Source organism: Xenopus tropicalis, chromosome 1 (assembly GCF_000004195.4).
Source record: "Xenopus tropicalis strain Nigerian chromosome 1, UCB_Xtro_10.0, whole genome shotgun sequence".
Lineage (NCBI taxonomy): Eukaryota > Metazoa > Chordata > Amphibia > Anura > Pipidae > Xenopus > Xenopus tropicalis.
This window is the reverse complement of record NC_030677.2, coordinates 76,499,855-76,517,979: the sequence shown is the minus strand read 5'-3', so window position 1 is coordinate 76,517,979 and position 18,125 is coordinate 76,499,855. Positions and strand designations below refer to the sequence as shown.

Sequence of the window (18,125 nt, the reverse complement as noted above, 5' to 3'; positions counted from 1 at the left end):
TCGCCCGCGAACAGGGATATTTGCCGCGGGCGACTAATCTCCCCGTGTGCCAGAGCCCTTAGGGTAAGAACCCATGAAGCGGTTCAGTTGCCCTCGAGAGATCTATCACGGGCAACTGAACCGCTCAGTGGAAAGCCCTTTGCATTGCTTTGGTAATCTGAAATTGCGCAAAATTACCTCCTCCAGGCAACTTTGTGCGACTTCAGAAAATGAAAGGGCTTTCCACCAGCAACTCCTATAGTTGTGGAAAGCTATTTCGCAGGGTTCGTCGCCTGATATAGTAGAGATCTATTTTGGGCTACTGAAGTGGGTTCTTACCCTTAGGGCTTCTGACCTTAAAGGAAGAAGGAAAGGTAAAAACTAAGCTTTATCAGAAAGGTCTATGTAAATACAGCCATAAGCACTCAGAACACAGAAACGCTGCACTAAGTCCTCTATCAAAAGAAACATGGGATATCTTGTCTCCTTTTTTCCTGTGCCAGAGTCTGTGCAACTCTCTCCCCTCTCCTGCCCCCCCCCCTTAGGAATGTGATCTGATCCAATCAGCAGGAAGCTTCCTCATCGTCTTACAAACTGGCATGTACAGGGGGCTTGGTTTTGGTGGAGAAGTGTGGCATTATGGGAATTTTCTTTACAGAGCTCAGCGTTTTGGCACCCAGTGTGAGGCGCCCAGTGATTGTAACCACTTATCTGATACCTGGGTCAGTGCTCCTTTTATCAGAAACCTGCACCAAACCAAGGTTACCTGGGAGCGAGTGATCTTCTCCTTCCTTCTGTCTTTGTGGCTCTTTCATGCACAGTAGACCGTAAAGCTAAACTTTGACAAAAAAAGCTGGCTTTTTCACTGTACTGCGCATGTGTGAGCCCCAGGACCGCAAAGAAAAAAGACAGGAGGAGGCTCACACACAGGTACCCGAGCCATTGCAGTTTTCTGCTGACAGGGGCACTGGCCTGGGGTATCAGGTAAGTGATTACAATCACTGGGGGGTGCCTAACATTTTGGCACCCCCAGTGATTATACTTTCCTTCCACTTTTAGTAGATATAATAATAGCCTAAGGTTGAAACTGCAAGCTTCACCAGTATACTCCACCATAAAAACAAGGTTAATGAATTGTAATATTTCTGTTAGACTAATATAAAGAAATAAAGGAACTGTGGTTTTTTAATACTATTTCCCCCTCTTTTCAATTTATACAGGTATTTGGTTTCATCATTCTGTTTAATACATTCTTGGCATCTACCCCATCCAAATAGCCTATAAATCTTGGCCTGTAACAACCTGCCCTCTAGTCTTGTTATAGACGAGAGAAGCATACTTTTAGTTAGATATGTTTTGGAACACGTTATTACAGCATAGAGTGTATAAAGTGACTTTTGTATAATAGAGAGAGACTGGTGGTTCAGAGACCTGGTATCACTTAGAAGGAGAGAAGGTTAAACAAATGAAAATAACAGTTCTTGGTGTATTGGTGGTGTATTAAAAAATAATATTATTAGCACTGAAAGTTTGTAGCATCACTGTCATTGGTGCTCCTATTTTACTGTAAGAAGTGAAGTTACAAAATTTTATTACAAACCTTGAAATCTTATGTGATTTGTAAGCTATAAACACAGTTTTGACTGCTTATATTGATTGCAAATCACACAAATCAAGATTTCAAGGTTAAATCAATAATTTGTTACTAATTTAGGATATTTTTTCATTAAATGGCAGCTTTAGCTTGGCTTAAACAGTGGCCTAGAGCTTCTGCACCAGTTCTCTTTGCAATGGATCACTCCCATATACTTGAATTAAAATGGCGGAGGATTCTATTCTTGATTAGTGCATTCGTTTTACTCAAAAGGGCCAAGCTAAGGGAATGAGAAGCAATGCGGGAGAACTGTACAATGATTTAAATAAGCTAATACAATATTTTCTTTTTTCAGTGTTGTTTGTCCTTAAACGTTTCCCTTAATGTATGCTTTCCCTCATTTGACATAATTTTTGCTGTGGTTCCCTGAAAAGTGTAGACACTATTATATTCAGTGTGAAAAATGATTATCAAACTGATTGGATGACTTTGAGAGGTGATAAGGTGGATTATACAAAAAATACATTACTTTTAAAAGCAGTTTGTAACATTTTTATAGTAGATGTGTAGAAAGGTTGTAATAAGAATATGTTGTTAGGACAAATACTAAAGCAAAAATGGTTCAGTGTCCCTTATTTATTGGATGTTAAGTACATGCCTCAAAAGGCCAGATTAAGATTTTCAAAGAAATGCATGCTTTCCAGGTGCCCCGATTTTCGCAGGACAGTCCCTCTTTTAACAGCTCAACCAGCATTCCCATATTCTTACTGAAAAGTCCCTCATTTCCCTTTGATCTCCTGCACTGAATGCTAAAAAAGATACAAACTTAATTAAAAGGTAGCTTTTGGCAGAAAGCCCAGAAATCTTAACAAGCCATACCTGCACTTAGATACATTTGTTTCTCACACTTAAATAAGTGGGCTTTTGGCAGAGAGCCCAGAAAGTTAACAAGCCACACCTGCACTTAGATATAATTGTAACTAATACGCTAAACAGGTCTCTTGGGGGAGACTTGTTTAGCTTAAAGGGCAGTTTCACCTGCATTATCAAAACTGTAATAATGACCCCAAAAACCCCCAGAAATGTGTTCAAATTTTAACCTGCCAAATGTAGTAAAATGGGAGTGGTGTTTAGGGGGTGTGGTCACAAAATGGGTGTGGTCAAACAAATTCCCCATGCTACGTGCAGCATTTCTTTTTATTCCTCTTTACATTTTTTAAATGTTGGGATGTATGGAAATGTGTTGATTTGTGATTTATGTGCCCACTGGTAAAGCTGCAAGTGCTTGAGCACTGTCGGGTGCAAAGGTGCTCTGTAGGGTCCATACACAGAACAATTGGTGTAAGATTGGTGTAAGCTATGTTCTATACCATATGAAAGATTCAAAATACTCTGGCTCTTCCACATTAAGAGTACTAAATGACAGCTGCTATGGTTGTAGATAGAGGTGCTGCCTACATAAACACACTTTTGTCCTGGTTGCTAAATGCTAATACATTAGGAGTAGAGTCGAATGCAGAATTCAGTTTAGTCCTCCATAACTGTGAGTAAAGCAGCCATGACTACACTGTCTCTGATGTTGGGAAGACAACAGGGCATGGACTAGCCACACAGTCAATGTTGTGTTATCTGTGGCTTGGAAAGCTAAAAAAGGCTGTAAAGGTTTTCTTGTTTCCTGTTCTGACAGATGCCTTAAACCTGCATAGGGATTCTCGTCTACTGACAGCATTTACTTAACTGATTAGATTGTGTTTCACTCCTTAACAACTGTTGGTATAATCTAATGCTAGAATTTAGGTTGTTGCTTCCAACTCTCCGATGTCATACAGCAGTGCTGTCCAACTGGCGGCCCGCGGGCCGCATGCGGCCCTCGACCCCCCTCTGTGTGGCCCCCCACCTGTCTGGCTGCTTTGATGGCTTACTCTTGTGTAAGCTTTAAATAATATCAATCCTGTGATTAACTGCCCCCCTGCATGGCTCACACCTCAGATTCAGGCTGTAATCCCCCTGTATTGTTTAAAAATGTAATCCCCTGTGTTGTTCACACCTTTTAATCTCTGCATTGTTCACCCCCTGCAGTGTTCACACCTCAGGCTCAGGCTGTAATCACTCACATTGTTCCCCTGTTCACACCTCAGTAGAAACCCACAAATAATCCCTGCACACTACAAAAAGAACATATACTGAGGTGGTACTGCACTTAAAAAGTTTTTTTAATATATAGTTATTGTGCAGACTGTAGGAGCAGTGCCAGCATTGTGTCACTGTATGCTGCCTGTGTGTGCCATACACACAGGCAGCATAGGTCAGGCAGAGTATGGCACACACAGGCAGCATAGGGCAGGCAGAGTATGGCACACACAAGCAGGGTAAGGCAAGCAGAGTATGGCACACACAGGCAGGGTAGGGCAAGCAGAGTATGGCACACACACACAGGCAGGGTAGGGCAGGCAGAGTATGGCACACACAGGCAGCATAGTTTAGGCAGAGTATGGCATACACAAGCAGGGTAGGGCAAGCAGAGTTTGGCACACACAGACAGGGTAGGGCAAGCAGAGTATGGTACACACAGGCAGGGTAGGGCAAGCAGAGTATGGCACTCACAGGTCAAGTATGGCACAAACCAGCCAAGAATGGCACACACAGTCAAAGTATGGCACACGCAGGCAGGGTAGGGAAGGCAGAGTATGGCAGGTTTTTGCTGTACTACAACCATTAATATGGGTATTGTTATGTGATTTCAAGTGGGTGTGGTTTCAAAAAGGGGAGTGGTCAAAACTGGCTTCCATTATCGGCCCTCCACCACATAGGTCGGAACAATTCCGGCCCTCGGTATCACCGAAGTTGGACAGCACTGTCATACAGTATCAAAAAGTTGATGCTTACAGGCAAAATATGAAGATTGCCCTCCATTTGTTTGTTTTAGAGATAAGACAAATTTATAACTCTCAGTCAGTTGAACAGCAGGTTCCAGATTCTCTTCAGGGGCTTGAGTTAAAGCAAAGGGCACACTGGTACTTTGCTTATGTAATTACACCAGTGGCAAAAACATGATCTGCTGCAACCTGTATGTGTCTGTGCCAACTAGCATGAGATTGATTTGTTAGCATTCACATCTGATTTTGGTGCTAAAATGCAAAAGTATTTATTTTCCTGCTGAAGGCTGGCAGGCTGAACCCATGCCTGTCGCTGCACACATAGAAGGGGGGGGAAGGCAGAAAAACCAGACCCGTGTGCCATTAGCTTAAGGGTTAAGACAAACAGAGCTACTAGTAGCAGCTACTGATAATTTACTGATAACTGTCTAGTGTGTTTTAGCAGAGGCAAATCTCCATATTGTCTATTGCAGGGTATTTTCTGGAGTTAAGTAGCAATGACATGTAGCTGCTACTAAGTAACCCTATGTGTCTTCACCCTTATAGTAACCAGTAACTAGTGGAAACTTACGGGATGCACAGTCTGCTTCCAGTTGGTCGAGAGACATTGTAAAACAATCTGTTTAATCTTGATAAGCAGGATTAGAGTTTAATTATTCAGTTTAAGATTAAATCTGTTTTAACAGGACCTGCAACTGTTTTGTATTTAAGGATTTTCACTGCAGCTACCAGAAGTGAAGGCAGTTGGCATTCTGTCAGTCTGCTACTCAGTTTAGAGACTAAGCTAATAACAGCCTTCTTTTTCTTTTCAGTAGTGGTATCTGTTTAACCGAGTAATTTATGAATCTCTAGGTTAGAGCAGACTGATTTTAATTGTCTCAACAACTGTCTCTTCCCCACTATTTGTTTTCAGTACTATGAAAAATCCAAAATGCATTAGGCACTTAGCACTGAGTTGTGATTTGCAACAAAGTGATCAGCAAGGGCACATACAGTCTGTCATAAATCCCTTACTATCACTTGCACTGCACTCTGTATTTAGTAGTCAACAGCCGCCAGGGATTTCCATGTTCTTGAAAAGTTTTTGGACATTCGGGAATAGTGTTTCCAAGTGACTCTTCATAGGGCATCATATTAGCTTGTTTCCTGGGGAGGGACGTTCTGTAGAAATCTGCTTGAGGCTCACTGGCTTTTTTTTGTATATCTTTTTATAGTTTGATCCTTGAACTCATCCCTTGTATTTTGTCCTATCCCTCAAATGGATATAGTTATAGGGATATTATTCAACTGGGGCACACAGCCAGGCTGGTAAAATGTTTTCCAGGTGGCAACCTTAGCTCTAAATTTACTCAAATGTGCAAATGTGAAGGTACTAATTTTCATGCCAAAATGTGCTTATTGTGTGCTCTCACACTACATTGGTGATGGAGTAGGTGCCAGTGGACTGGCCTGTGATTCTACACTTTTTTTTTTTTTTTTTTGAATGGCAGTAGATAAGGAATTTAGGGGTTGTCCAATGAGAGAGAGAGTGTCCCTTGTCCATAGTGACTAGTAGTGGATTGGATTATATTGGACTTGTGAAGAGCAAAAAATGTTTGATTTTGTAGTGTGCTTTTGAGAATGAGCAGAATGTAGTTATAAAATTCAAACCAAACCATTCAGGTTTTCAGTAGTAAGAGAAACTTTGTACTGCCCTCATTTTGTAAGTCTGTTTTAAGAACTCTTTTGGCAACCACCATAGCCAAAGGGGTTTTAATTTTTTCCCCCCAAAATTTTTTAAAGTCCTTAGCAATATGAACATTATACTTTTTCCACAGACAACAGTAATACAGAACAACCGGTCCTGATTGTGCTGCAAGTAAAAACATGGTTTAAGACTGCATACACTTTCAGTAAATAATCATTCAATCTCAGGTTCTTCATTTTTTTTTTTTTTAGTATGAATATAATGCTGCTCTGTTATTTTGCAAAACAGTAACCTTTAAGCAACATTACTATGTTTCAAACTATTTTTGGCTTTGCCCTCAAATTATCATGCCAGTTTCATATGAGCTACAAATCCTAAAGCTATTTTGAATTTACGAAAGATTGCAGAACTTTGGAAGCAACATTAAAGCTTGTCCATAGACAGAGGCTCTGTCTCTACGTGGCTTAAGAGTTTTGCACACCTCTCTTATTTTGCATTGTTCTACATGGTTTATATAATCACTGAAAAGGAGTGGTTATAGACCAAACCCAGTGGAAAGTCTAATGATTACCTTAACAGAAACCTCTTGACCGTGTCACTTGGGCGTGACAGAGAGACTTTTATCTGAAGGTATGTTCAGGCAACGCTGTAAGAGATTTGTATGTATGAGGGTATAGTTGCCAACATTTAAAAATAATTTCCAGGAAGACTTGGCTGCTAGGCCGATGTATTACATGAAACTTGCTCTAAAAGGGAGCATAATATGCCACAGTTTCTTGACATACATGACATCCCAGCAGGCATCATGATTACTGTTTTGTTAAAAACTTAATGAGACTTTGTAAAAAATGCAGTGTTAAAATACACTTTCCATTACAACTTTAATACTGTAATATGATGGATAAACCAGTGCATATTTAGAAAGCCACATAATTATTCTATCATTAGAAAACAGATATGACTTTTCCCTGGGTAATCTGGGATCTTCCCTCCTTTCAAAAACATACAGGCAGGTAAATTAAATGGGGATCAAATTGACCTTTGTGTATTGTGAGAATGTTAAAGACTAGGGCCATATGAAATATTAAGTCAAAAGCAATCATAACCAACCAGTGTCTCATGAGTACTTTGTTGCTCACCAACCCCTCTGATTTTGCTCCCAAGGGCCTCAAAGCAGGGTGTCATTTTCGAATTTCCGACTTGAAGGCATAAAGGCCATGTGTACTGTCAAGCAGAGCCTCCTGTAGTCTGCCAGTCATCATTGGGCTATTGAATAACCAATCACAGCCCTTATTGGTCACTCCCTAGGAAATTTTTTCATGCCTGCGTTGTTTCTCAACATTTTTTACATTTAAATGTTGCTCACGGGTAAAAAAGGTCAGAGACCCCTGGTCTAAAGTAATAGCTCATAGCAACCAATCACAGGTGCTTTTTAACAGCTGATGAGTAACGGCCATGGTCCACAGGGAGATTACTCACCCACAGTTAAACCTCTGCTACTGTGGGCAGCTAATCACCCTGAAATGCCTTGCCACTGGCAATAAAGTGAATTACCTGTGGGAAGGCATACGCAGCGCTTTGTTTCATGAAGTTTCCTCCGGGAAGTGATGTTGACATAGGCATCTGTAGTTATTACATTGTCAGCTTTTTAGATGTAATGTCTTTGTATTCAGTGTGCAAACATCTTTAAACTACTGACTTAAGTTCAGGTCATCAAAAATTGAAAAGAACAGTATGGGAAGTCATTGTCAGAATATAGCTAAAATGCCCCATATTCTCAATCTAGGAGGCCATGCCTGATCATCCCTAACCGTGTGTTTTCAATGATTTTTGCGGAACCTATTGTGACACAAACAAGTAAATGCAAGCTGGTATGAACAAAGTTTATCAAAAAGAAAGTTAAAGGAAGAATTTAGGAAATTCACTTCAATTTTAGGATAAGCAAAGCTCTATCTATTACAGTCTAAGAAGTTACCATGTGTTTTGCTTTACATGGACACATTTTCCAAATCTGTTGATGTCAAGCATGCATTGATTTAAAATAGCACATTCTTAAATTCCCTTCCATTAAAATTTCAGGGTTCTTTACCTTAGTCTCAAAGTAAATATCCTATGACCAGGAAGCTAAATCACTGTCTAAACTGCTTTTAAAAGATTCTGCATTATTTAGGTTTACTTGGCTTATATAAATAATTGGTATACACATTGACAGAGTGCCTGTTTTCTTGAAACACATGCACTTTTGCCATAATCAAAAACATTCTATCTCAGTTACAGTATGAGCCTTAAGTTATGCTAAGACCTTTCGATGCCTGTCTTCTTTTTTTAAGTCAGGAGCAATTGCTTCTTGGAATAGATGCAACCCATTAACCCTTAAATGGTCCAATGGGTGAAAATCCTCACTGTAGTTGAACCTGATGTGCTGTTTGTTAAGGGCACTGTAGGTAACTAGAGGCTTCTAGCTGGAAAGTCCAGATTTATATTATACCCTAGAGAGGGATTTCAGCAGTGTGGGGAAAAATGATGTGCTATAATGCTTACTAAAAACAAAAGGCGCAACTTTGAAGTTGAGTTTCAAACAATATGACAGTTATGAATTTAAAAAATGTTGGCAGCATACAGATAACCCTATCCAAGGGAAGGTTTTCTTTCTGTGGTTTTACAAAAGAAATATTTACTGGCTTGTTTTTTTACTATATAGGGAGTTCTTTGGATGTTCTGAATTTTTTTCATTTTAGAAAACATGCCTTATACCCCTATTAAAGACATCTTAGAGACATTAGGGTTGATTCACTAAAGTGCGATAAGCGTTATCGCATGCTTTTTTTGCATTAAAATTGCCGGAAAAAAAAAAACGTGTGGTTCGCTAAAGTATTATCGTGTGTGTTAAGTCGCATATCGGATGCGCTAAATAACGTATGATTGCAAGGCGTTCATTTCAACACTTTGCGTTAATTCTCGTGCCGAAATAATACTAACGCATGATTCACAAACACATAGACGCGCTAAATATCGCATTAGTCTGTGCGAAAATGAACTCCTACTTGGGGCAGGCGGTAATTATAGAAAAGTACAGTTCATGAGCTTTTGGCAACACAATATGGATCCAGAAGAATAGTCAAAACAGGCAAAGGTCGGTTCAGGCAGCAATACAGGAATAGTCAGGAACAGGCAGGTGTCAGAACACAGCAAAACAGTACAATGAACGCACGCAGGAACTTTCAGGAAGTAGACCTATGAATGAATGCAGGGCAGTAAGCGCTTGAAATATTTGAATTTTGCACCAAAATGATTGCACGCGCGGGGCCGGACGAAAGAAGGCATGCATGCGTGTCAAAAATGAAATGGGCGTGCCTAACATACATTGCCACTTTGCAGATCCATTTGACAAAATTGGAAAACTGGGCAGCAAAATGGAAAATGAGGTTCAGTGTTGAAAAGTGCAAAGGTATGAACTGTGGAAAGCCCTTCCTAGTGATGTTGTGATGGTAATCTGAAGCAATATGAACCCACCCTTCTACCATTGCAATCTGCAGCATATTAACATTGTTTATATGTATACTGCCCCCCCCCCCAAAAAAAAAAAAAGCTCTGGCAACATAGTGCAGTCTACTCCAGAAGCAATGTCTTGTGGTCGACTTTACCAATCCAAGTGTAACCTCCATTGTGGAATGTACAATACACATATCTCAAGAGTTTCAGCAAAAATCTGGACATTTAAGGCCGTGTCCCCAGTAAACTTGTGTTCTTGTGTTATTTTTTGGCGAACTGTACATCACTCTTTGTACACTTTCAGTTGCAATATTACAGCAGTCATTTGTAACAGAGCTTTTTAGATATTTAGAAGAACAGTACCATAGTCAATTACTGCACTTCAAATGTTTTAGTTGTTTGCTGTGTCATTATTTTGAGCTTGTCCAAAGTTTGTAATATAAATACTGGAAAATGGAAATCTATTATCCAGAATGTTACAAAATACAGGAAGACCATCTTCCATAGACTCAATTATAAGCAAATAATTATAATTTCAAGAAATGATTTCATTTTCTTCTCTAATAATAAAACAATACCTTGTATTATTACAAGGTATAATTGTATAATTAATCCTTATTAGAGACAAAAAAACAATCCTATTGGGTTTAAGTAATTAATGTTAATAATTTTTCTGGTAGACCCCTTCTCTGGAAAAACCTCAGTTCCTGAGCATTCTGGAAACATGTCCCATATCTGTATATTTAAAATGTATATATGATATATAGTAGGTTTATCTGTAACTCAACTTTGAGTCATTTTGTTTCTCCTATCAATTTATTTACAGATTCAGCTTGAAGCTTAACACTCAGCCAGAATGAGTAACTACAGTGTGTCTCTGGTTGGCCCAGCTCCCTGGGGTTTCAGGCTGCAAGGAGGCAAAGACTTCAACATGCCTCTAACGATCTCCCGGGTAAGCATTTATCTATGCCAGTTCTTTTTCTGATAGCAGTGTACGTCAGACATTACTTTGCTTTTAAAGACAGAGCCTTGTGCCTGTCTGTTAAATAAGTGTATTAGGTATTAATAGAGTTGCCATTTGACCCCTGCAAATAAGTAGATATATTTTCAAATGTTCTAAATATGTTTATAAATGTAATTGTTATAAATTAAAAAAAAATAATACAGTAGATCATTTAACAATTTATTTTGTGTAAACTACAAAAATCATGGCTGAATTTAGAACTCAGATCATCAAGAAATGAAATGCTTCATGTATGTGCCAAGCATCAATATTTGCTACTATCTCGCGTTTCTGTAGAAAATAGGTAATTTTCATCCTATCTGTCATACTGTGGTTGCAACTCTGCACCTTTGTTCTTTACATAATAATTTACAGTTCTGAGGACAATAGAGAATGCTCTTTATTGATCTGAAAAACAAAGAGGCGCTTACAGCTGCCAAACATTTTTGGAGTCTGCATAATGAATTGGCTTGCACATGTACAGTTTTTCTCTTTTTTTCTATTAGTACGGCCCTGATTTACAAAGTGTATATTTAAATTACTTTGTTTGATCAAAGGTAGTTTTAGTAAAATTTGTTGAAACAGAGTATGCAGTTTTCAGCCAACACCACTGTATGTGGGCCCCTATGATCCATTTATTTTCAAGAAATGTATAATCTGGGCCAATTTTTTGTACACTTCTTGCATGGTTTAATTAGTCACAGATACAGACATCCTACCTCTTGGTATTTATATACATAAAGGAACTATGTTCTTATGGTTGAGTATAAGTGAATTTAGCTGGAGGTCATGCTGAAAATCCTAAATTATTCAAAAATGATCATATCTTTGCTGAAAATTTCACTTTATAGCAGTATGGATTCCTACGTTAATTTTAAAAATACAGCCTGGCATAGTCTTGTCAACAACATTTCCATTATGAGCTGTGTCTGACCTGCTGCCTTAGATTCCCAGCAAAAGAGATAGCAGACAGAACAAAATCTTTGCTCTATCACTGTACTCTCTGTCAATTGCTGTACAAGATACATGGTATCTTCAGTTAAGATGAAGTGCTGCTGTGCTGATGAGAGGAGCAAATGCTGATTATGGGCAATTGCATTGGATTAGATTTGAGCTGTAGGACTTGTTCTGGGCAATAAGATGATATTTGGCAGCCTCGGTTTGTTATACAAAAAATGTAATATGAGTTTTGTTAAGTACCTTTATGAAAATGAATTTATGTAACTTCTTAAAAAAAATGAATGTTGATAGAGTTTATGTCGACATTTTGTGTGTCACTCAACTTGTGTTGTTATATAGTTATGCAACTCATGCCCTAAAAATTGCAGGAAAAAAGTGCTAAAGATGTAGTGTAGCTATGGTTACTGTTAACTTGTATAGCCACTATTCCAGTTTTATTATCAGTGAGTAAAAATTCCTAGTTGAATGGCATTGTATTGTTAGCATTTACTTTGAAAGAGGCTTTACTGGAACTTTCGGCTTCTGTATAATTTTTCTGTATTATGCTGCCTTTGAGTATTTTCCTTTCTCTGACTGCTATACTATACATTATTATATATTCTGTAGTTTCCTCTGTTAAAAACATCAGTTCACCCATAAAAAAAAATCCTTGCATTAGGATGAATACAGGTAGCCATTTGATAGAGTAAGATTACTAGATTAAATAGACTGGAAATGTAATTCTCTATGATAAAAAATTAAATCAAAAAGCAATACCATTCCAGTGGAAGTCAGTAGCTCCCCTCTTTAGGTTTTTGGAAGAAGTTAGTGAACAATTCCCTCCCTAAGCAAGTTGTATACTTGACACATGCAGCGATTTGGGGATCCTACCATCAACCCTCTGGGCCATTAAGGCTGTTACCACCTAGTTAAGTTTCTAACTGATTGGGCTCACCTTCTCCATTACTTTTATTTTCTGTTTCTCTACTGTTTTAGTACTATATTTCCTCATCTGGTAACTGCTGCTTGCCCCTTTTAGATTTCCAGTGGCACACTGGATAGCATATTTCATTATTTTCAGGATGGATCCTGAGGCTTAATGGGTTAACAGGCTGTATAATAATGCATCTGAGAAATGTTTTCTTATTCGTGTAGTCTCATAGGCTTGTTTAGTTTGTCATAATCTGGCTCCCATGAGGGCTAAGGGCTGGATTTTTCATGTGCAGACACAGTGGGTGTAGGAAGGAGAGGAAATCAGTGGGAACCTGCACAGTAACAGGAAGGATGATAAACTAAAGCTGGTTCAGAATAGAAACCAGTGGCAGAAGGCACAAAAAAATGTAACCTTTGTAATAATTAGTCTGAAAAGCTATGAACTGTATTTCATCCTTTAACAGTCTCATGACTTTGAGGGTTTGATGTTTGGATCGACTGAATAGTATTTATTAATAACTATGGACTTGGGGGCAATAGTAGAAGATAAAAACAGACCTGCAAGTGACGTGAAAGCTGATCTTTTAATGTCATCTATACTCTCTAGTCACCAGATTAAATCATCTAAATTATCTAAATGATACAATAACAGGATTCAAAAAGGAAACCTCTCCAAGCCAGAATAAATCGTATTAGATTTGTTTTGGCTGCTTTAAACATTCAAAGGGCTTGCTGCTATGGCATGTTAAATTATAGCTTTAATAATTCACATTAGACCACACTGTAGACATTTTTTTTATGTAGTTAAATGCAAAGCCTGTTTTTGTTAAATTACTAGTGGGTGCTTAAAAGTTAGGCACCCCTCATTTATTATAATAGCTTACCTAGTACCCCGGGCCAGTGCTCCTGTTTACCATGAGGCTACTTACTGGATGCCACACTGCCATCTTCTATGTTTTGGTCTTGGTGTTCAGTAGAGTGAAAAATGAACCACTTTTCACTTTACTGCTCGTGCTACCCTGGCCTGGGACAAAAGAGAAGATCTATGAAGTGGAAGAAGATTGCCAAAATGTGTTCCTAAAGAAGTATTCTAGCAATTTTAATCACTGCTGGAATTCCTTTGGCACCCCCAGTGATAATAACCTTCCTTTACAAAATATATTTTTGTCAGGTATGGCATTCAGATAGCTGATTTAATTCCTTGTCATCAGTTCTAATCATTTGCCATGGGATAGCTCTTAAGTGATTTTAAAGGAGAAGGAAAGGCTAATAAAGAGTTAATCCCAAGCTGCAGGCATACCTTCAGTTCTCTCAATAGTGCCTACTCCACTTTTTACACAGCATAAAAAATATACCCCCAAGTGTACATGCTCAGTTTGTAAGACTATGGGGGAGATTTACTAATCCACGAACGCTCCATGCGTATTTTCTGCAACTTTTTTGCGTGACTTTTTCGTACTTTGCGACAAAATTTGTGCGTCAAAATCGTATTGTTGCGCAGAGTACAAAAGTTTTGGATTCATTCAAGCTTCGTTATCGTGACTTTCCTTGGGCCAGGTTGGAGCTGCAGAGTGCCATTGATTCCTATGGGAGGCTTCCAAAATCATGCTCAGAAAGATCAAAGTCGGAAAGGTTTTCCCGCTGTTTACAATCGTTCGGTACGAAAATTTCAGATCGCCAATATGATATTATCGTAGCTATTCTGATTTTTTCATGGCATTTTTGTGATATTTGCGATCTTCAGAAATTATCGTATCCAATCCGAATTTGTCCCATTTGTCACCCCCCCCCCCACATTCCTAAGGGGGGGGTGAGTTCTTAGCATTCTTGAGGGAGGGGGGAGCAGGAGAGGGGAGAGAACAGAGAGCTGCCTGTCTCCGGCACACGAATTACAGACACAACAAATCTTTTGACAAAGAAGTCAGTGCAGCATTTCTGTGAGTGCTTATGGTTGTATTTACATAGACCTTTCTGATAAAGCTTACTTAGTTTTTACCTGTCTCTGTTAACTGTTTCTTTAAAAGCCAAACCCTGCTCCCAATCGAATCTACTGTGCCTTGATAGGATTACTTGACTGCATTTGTCCAGAGTGCTTGTCATGATGTATGAGAAGTCTCAGTAATCATGGCGCCTATGTGCACCATTCTTAGCAGGAAGGCATAGATCAATGCAACACATAAGCAAATGACAAGCACTCGAAGAAACTTTGTAATCAAAACAACAGAAGTGTTATTTCATGTTTGCTGCACAGTTTATATTATTCTTTATTATCCACAACATTCAATGAGTCATACAAAACAATATACATCACTAATCAGATTATTCATGGATTTTGAGTATATCACATATAAATATTTACATCAGAAATGTAAACTTGTGTAGGGCTTCCATTACACCAAAGACCAAGGAAAAGTGCTTACAAATGAAATTTAAGTCACACACAACAATCATCATCTTTTGCTTACTCAGTCAGCCCTTTACCATAATTACTAATACTGTTGTAGCTTTTTGAATTCCTAATACTTTGTTTATTGTAATAGAAGAATAGCGCTTAAACTGTAATTTAAATTAAAAAGTAATAGTGTTTCTTAAAGTGTCAATGACTTAATGACATGTAGGGCTTGATTCACTTAACAGCCACAAACATTCTTTGGCGACTGGTGGGTTTAAAGATCAAAAATATAGTGTCATAAAAAGATGCCATGGTAAGATACAGTACCTCCCAGCTGCATGTAGTCTGAGAAACCATGAATCAATAGCATTCATTTTAATAAAACAAAATCAAGAAGAAATAACATTTCGTAAGTCAGGAATTTTACAAACTGATTAAAGGGGAAAGCCCTTTAAATAATATTTGCTGTTTATTATGCAAATTTTACAATTATTGTAAATTGTATCAAACATTTTAAAAATATTCAATATTCAACTTCTTTTTTAAGCAAAACTGCTACAGGCTGCTGTGCTGACCTCACCAGATTTATTTGGTAAGAAGAGCACACTGCTTCAGTGACTTTGGATCTCAGGAATATCAGTCTAAATGGCCTATTGTCCAGCCACACACACACACCGAGATTATTGACCAGTATGGTCAAAATCATCCAAACATTTTGACCAAATCTGGGCATGTATAGCCAGAAAAAAATCAGCACAAATCAGTATCTGTATTAATTTCTATTCTCCTGTTCTAAACAAAGTTACTAAATTCAGTTCTCCTACAGGTCTGTTAATCAGGTAAAGGGCTTTTGTTACATTGTTTCAGGAATCAGAAACAGCAGTGCAATATAAACATACAGATGCTTTATAAATAAATCTTGAAACTGTTAAAAGACTTATCCTAAAAAGACCCACTTTGAGAAATTAATAGACCATATTATATGCAACAACATATATTTCCTTGTATTTCATGGTCGTTATAATCTCTCTCACACTGAGACAGAAGGAAACTGTCAGTGGTAAGTGGTTTGGATATCTGTTTAAAAAGTTTTGAAATGGTGGACCGAAAGATGGCATGGAAAGCTGATTGCTGTTTATAAACATACGATTATTTATTGTTTTCCAGAAAGTTTCTAAAAGTTACATAGTTAATGAATAGCAATGCTAAATTATATTTTTTATATAAAAGCTATCAATCATAGGGTCTTGAAGAAGGCATTTACTATGTTACATAAAGTCCAATTTTAGTGGGGTTTTTTCAATAGTTAACATTTATATATACATATACATATTATAAGAATTCAACCCTTTTTAGCAAGATAAATAGCATTGTATCCAACAGTCTGTCATTGAAGGTTCTATATGCTTTAAAAAGTATTTGTCTTTTAATGCCCAATTAATTTAAATGCCAGTAAAGGGAAATGTACTGAAGGGGCAGTTATTCTTGTTATATAATTATAAATGATGTGCATATCTTTGAAGTCTTGGGAAGTGCTCAAGAGTTCACATTGTTGGCAGGAAGCTATTAACATTGGCTTTCCTAGAATTCTTAAACATCTTTATTTGCAGCAGAGGAAGGGCAATACTGATCATTAATTTCCTTTTCCTTTCATTATTTGGGATCTGTTCCCAGTTGCGAGTTAACCATGTTCTTATCTATAAACGGGTACTGATTCGTAGGCCTCTAGAAGTAATGCGTGTTAACACTACAGTGCCATTTACATTCAAAGGTGTTAAGAGGGAACTGCAGCTTCCCAACACACAACACAGAAACCCCTAATATACTTGCTGTTATATATGCTCAAATCCAGCTGAAAACAGTTCTTTTCTTTCTACATCATTTGAAATCCTGGCAGGGGAGGAGGTACTAAAATGTTGATGTTACAAATTGTAACAACTTCTTTACAGGTTACAGACAGCATACAGGAACTACATAACCCACAATACATTGCCCTGTGATGTTACTTGTCCTTATTGACATCATGTGTGCAGGGAATTGTGGGATTTGGAGTATGCAGGCTGAAGGCAGGCTAAGGACAGTTGAATACTATTGCATTTTTTTTTTTGAGTCTCAAAGAAGTTGGCCAGATCAGCAGGTAAAAAGGGGTGCAAACTTAGATAACTGTTTAAAACTATACTATTACATTAAGAGTACACGATGCGTATATCTACTTTTTCAGCTATTCTGCGAGAAGCGGATTGCTTGCCTACGTTCCTTCATGTGCCGGCATTAAAGACTACGGCAACTGCCCGAGTGTGAGTGGTGTGGAGGTCGGACTGGAAAACGTCCGCTTTTGCATTTTTCAGGCTATTTTATCTGTTCTCCTCTGTGTGCCTGCACTGGGGCAGTTTTGGTAGTTTTTAATGCAGCCACATGGAGGAGTGTAGGCAAGTGGATCCGCTTCTCCACTCTTCTGAGAGAAGCAGATATATGCACCATGTGCCCTCTCTAAAAATTGTGAAAAGGCTGCATATTTTTTTACTTGATGTATATTGCAAGGTTGCTTGAAATTGTGTTTACTTTTCAAAAAGCTCAAGTTGTGCTTAGATGGACTTCCCCTTTAATTTAGCTTTACACTTAAGGAATCGCATTCCTTTTTCAGATCTGCAGTTTAATATATTTAACCTAACCTGTATTTAGTCTGATGTGAATATTATTAATCAATTCAGTAAGATTGAAGACATTGAGCTACTACTATCAGTAATCATTTACTGATAACTGGTTCTACGGGTGTTTTAGCAAAGGCAGTTCTCTGTAGTGTCTATGGCAAGGTATTCTCTGAAGTTTAGTAGCCATGAAAAAGTAGCTGCTACTAGTAGCTTGGTGTGTCTTCATCCTAACACCTCAAAGGAGACATTTTATATAAAGTTCATATTCAGTTATAATATTCATCCTCCCTCAAAATGTAAAATGATGCAGAAAGAAAGATGTTTTGAAAACTGTCATTATATGAGAGCAGCAGAGACAGCCTCTCCAGTTAGAAGCCAGAGTGAAATGAAACATGGGAGTGTCGCTTTAGTCTCCCACAGGAAGTGGTCACAGCACTGACTGACAGGCTTTACTCAACAGTAGCAGGGAAAACCCCTCCCTCCTTCTGTGTCTCTCTGCTTGTGCTGCTGCCAGGGAGGGGGGGAGAGGAGCCTGCCTGTGACATTGCCAAGCCCCGCCCACCCTATGCATATTCACTA

General features: G+C 38.4%; 1 protein-coding gene across 16 annotated transcripts in view; it reads left to right on the top strand.

Annotated features, from left to right (window-relative positions):
* pdlim5 (PDZ and LIM domain 5) overlaps positions 1-18,125 on the top strand; it is a 130,040-nt gene that overhangs the window by 7,981 nt on the left and 103,934 nt on the right. For 15 of the 16 annotated variants that reach the window (XM_018092971.2, XM_031899670.1, XM_012961674.3 and 12 more), the window contains exon 2: positions 10,455-10,580. In XM_018092971.2, coding sequence (XP_017948460.2) covers positions 10,485-10,580 — 96 coding nt within the window. In that variant the 5' untranslated portion in view covers positions 10,455-10,484. 16 annotated transcript variants of the gene reach the window in all.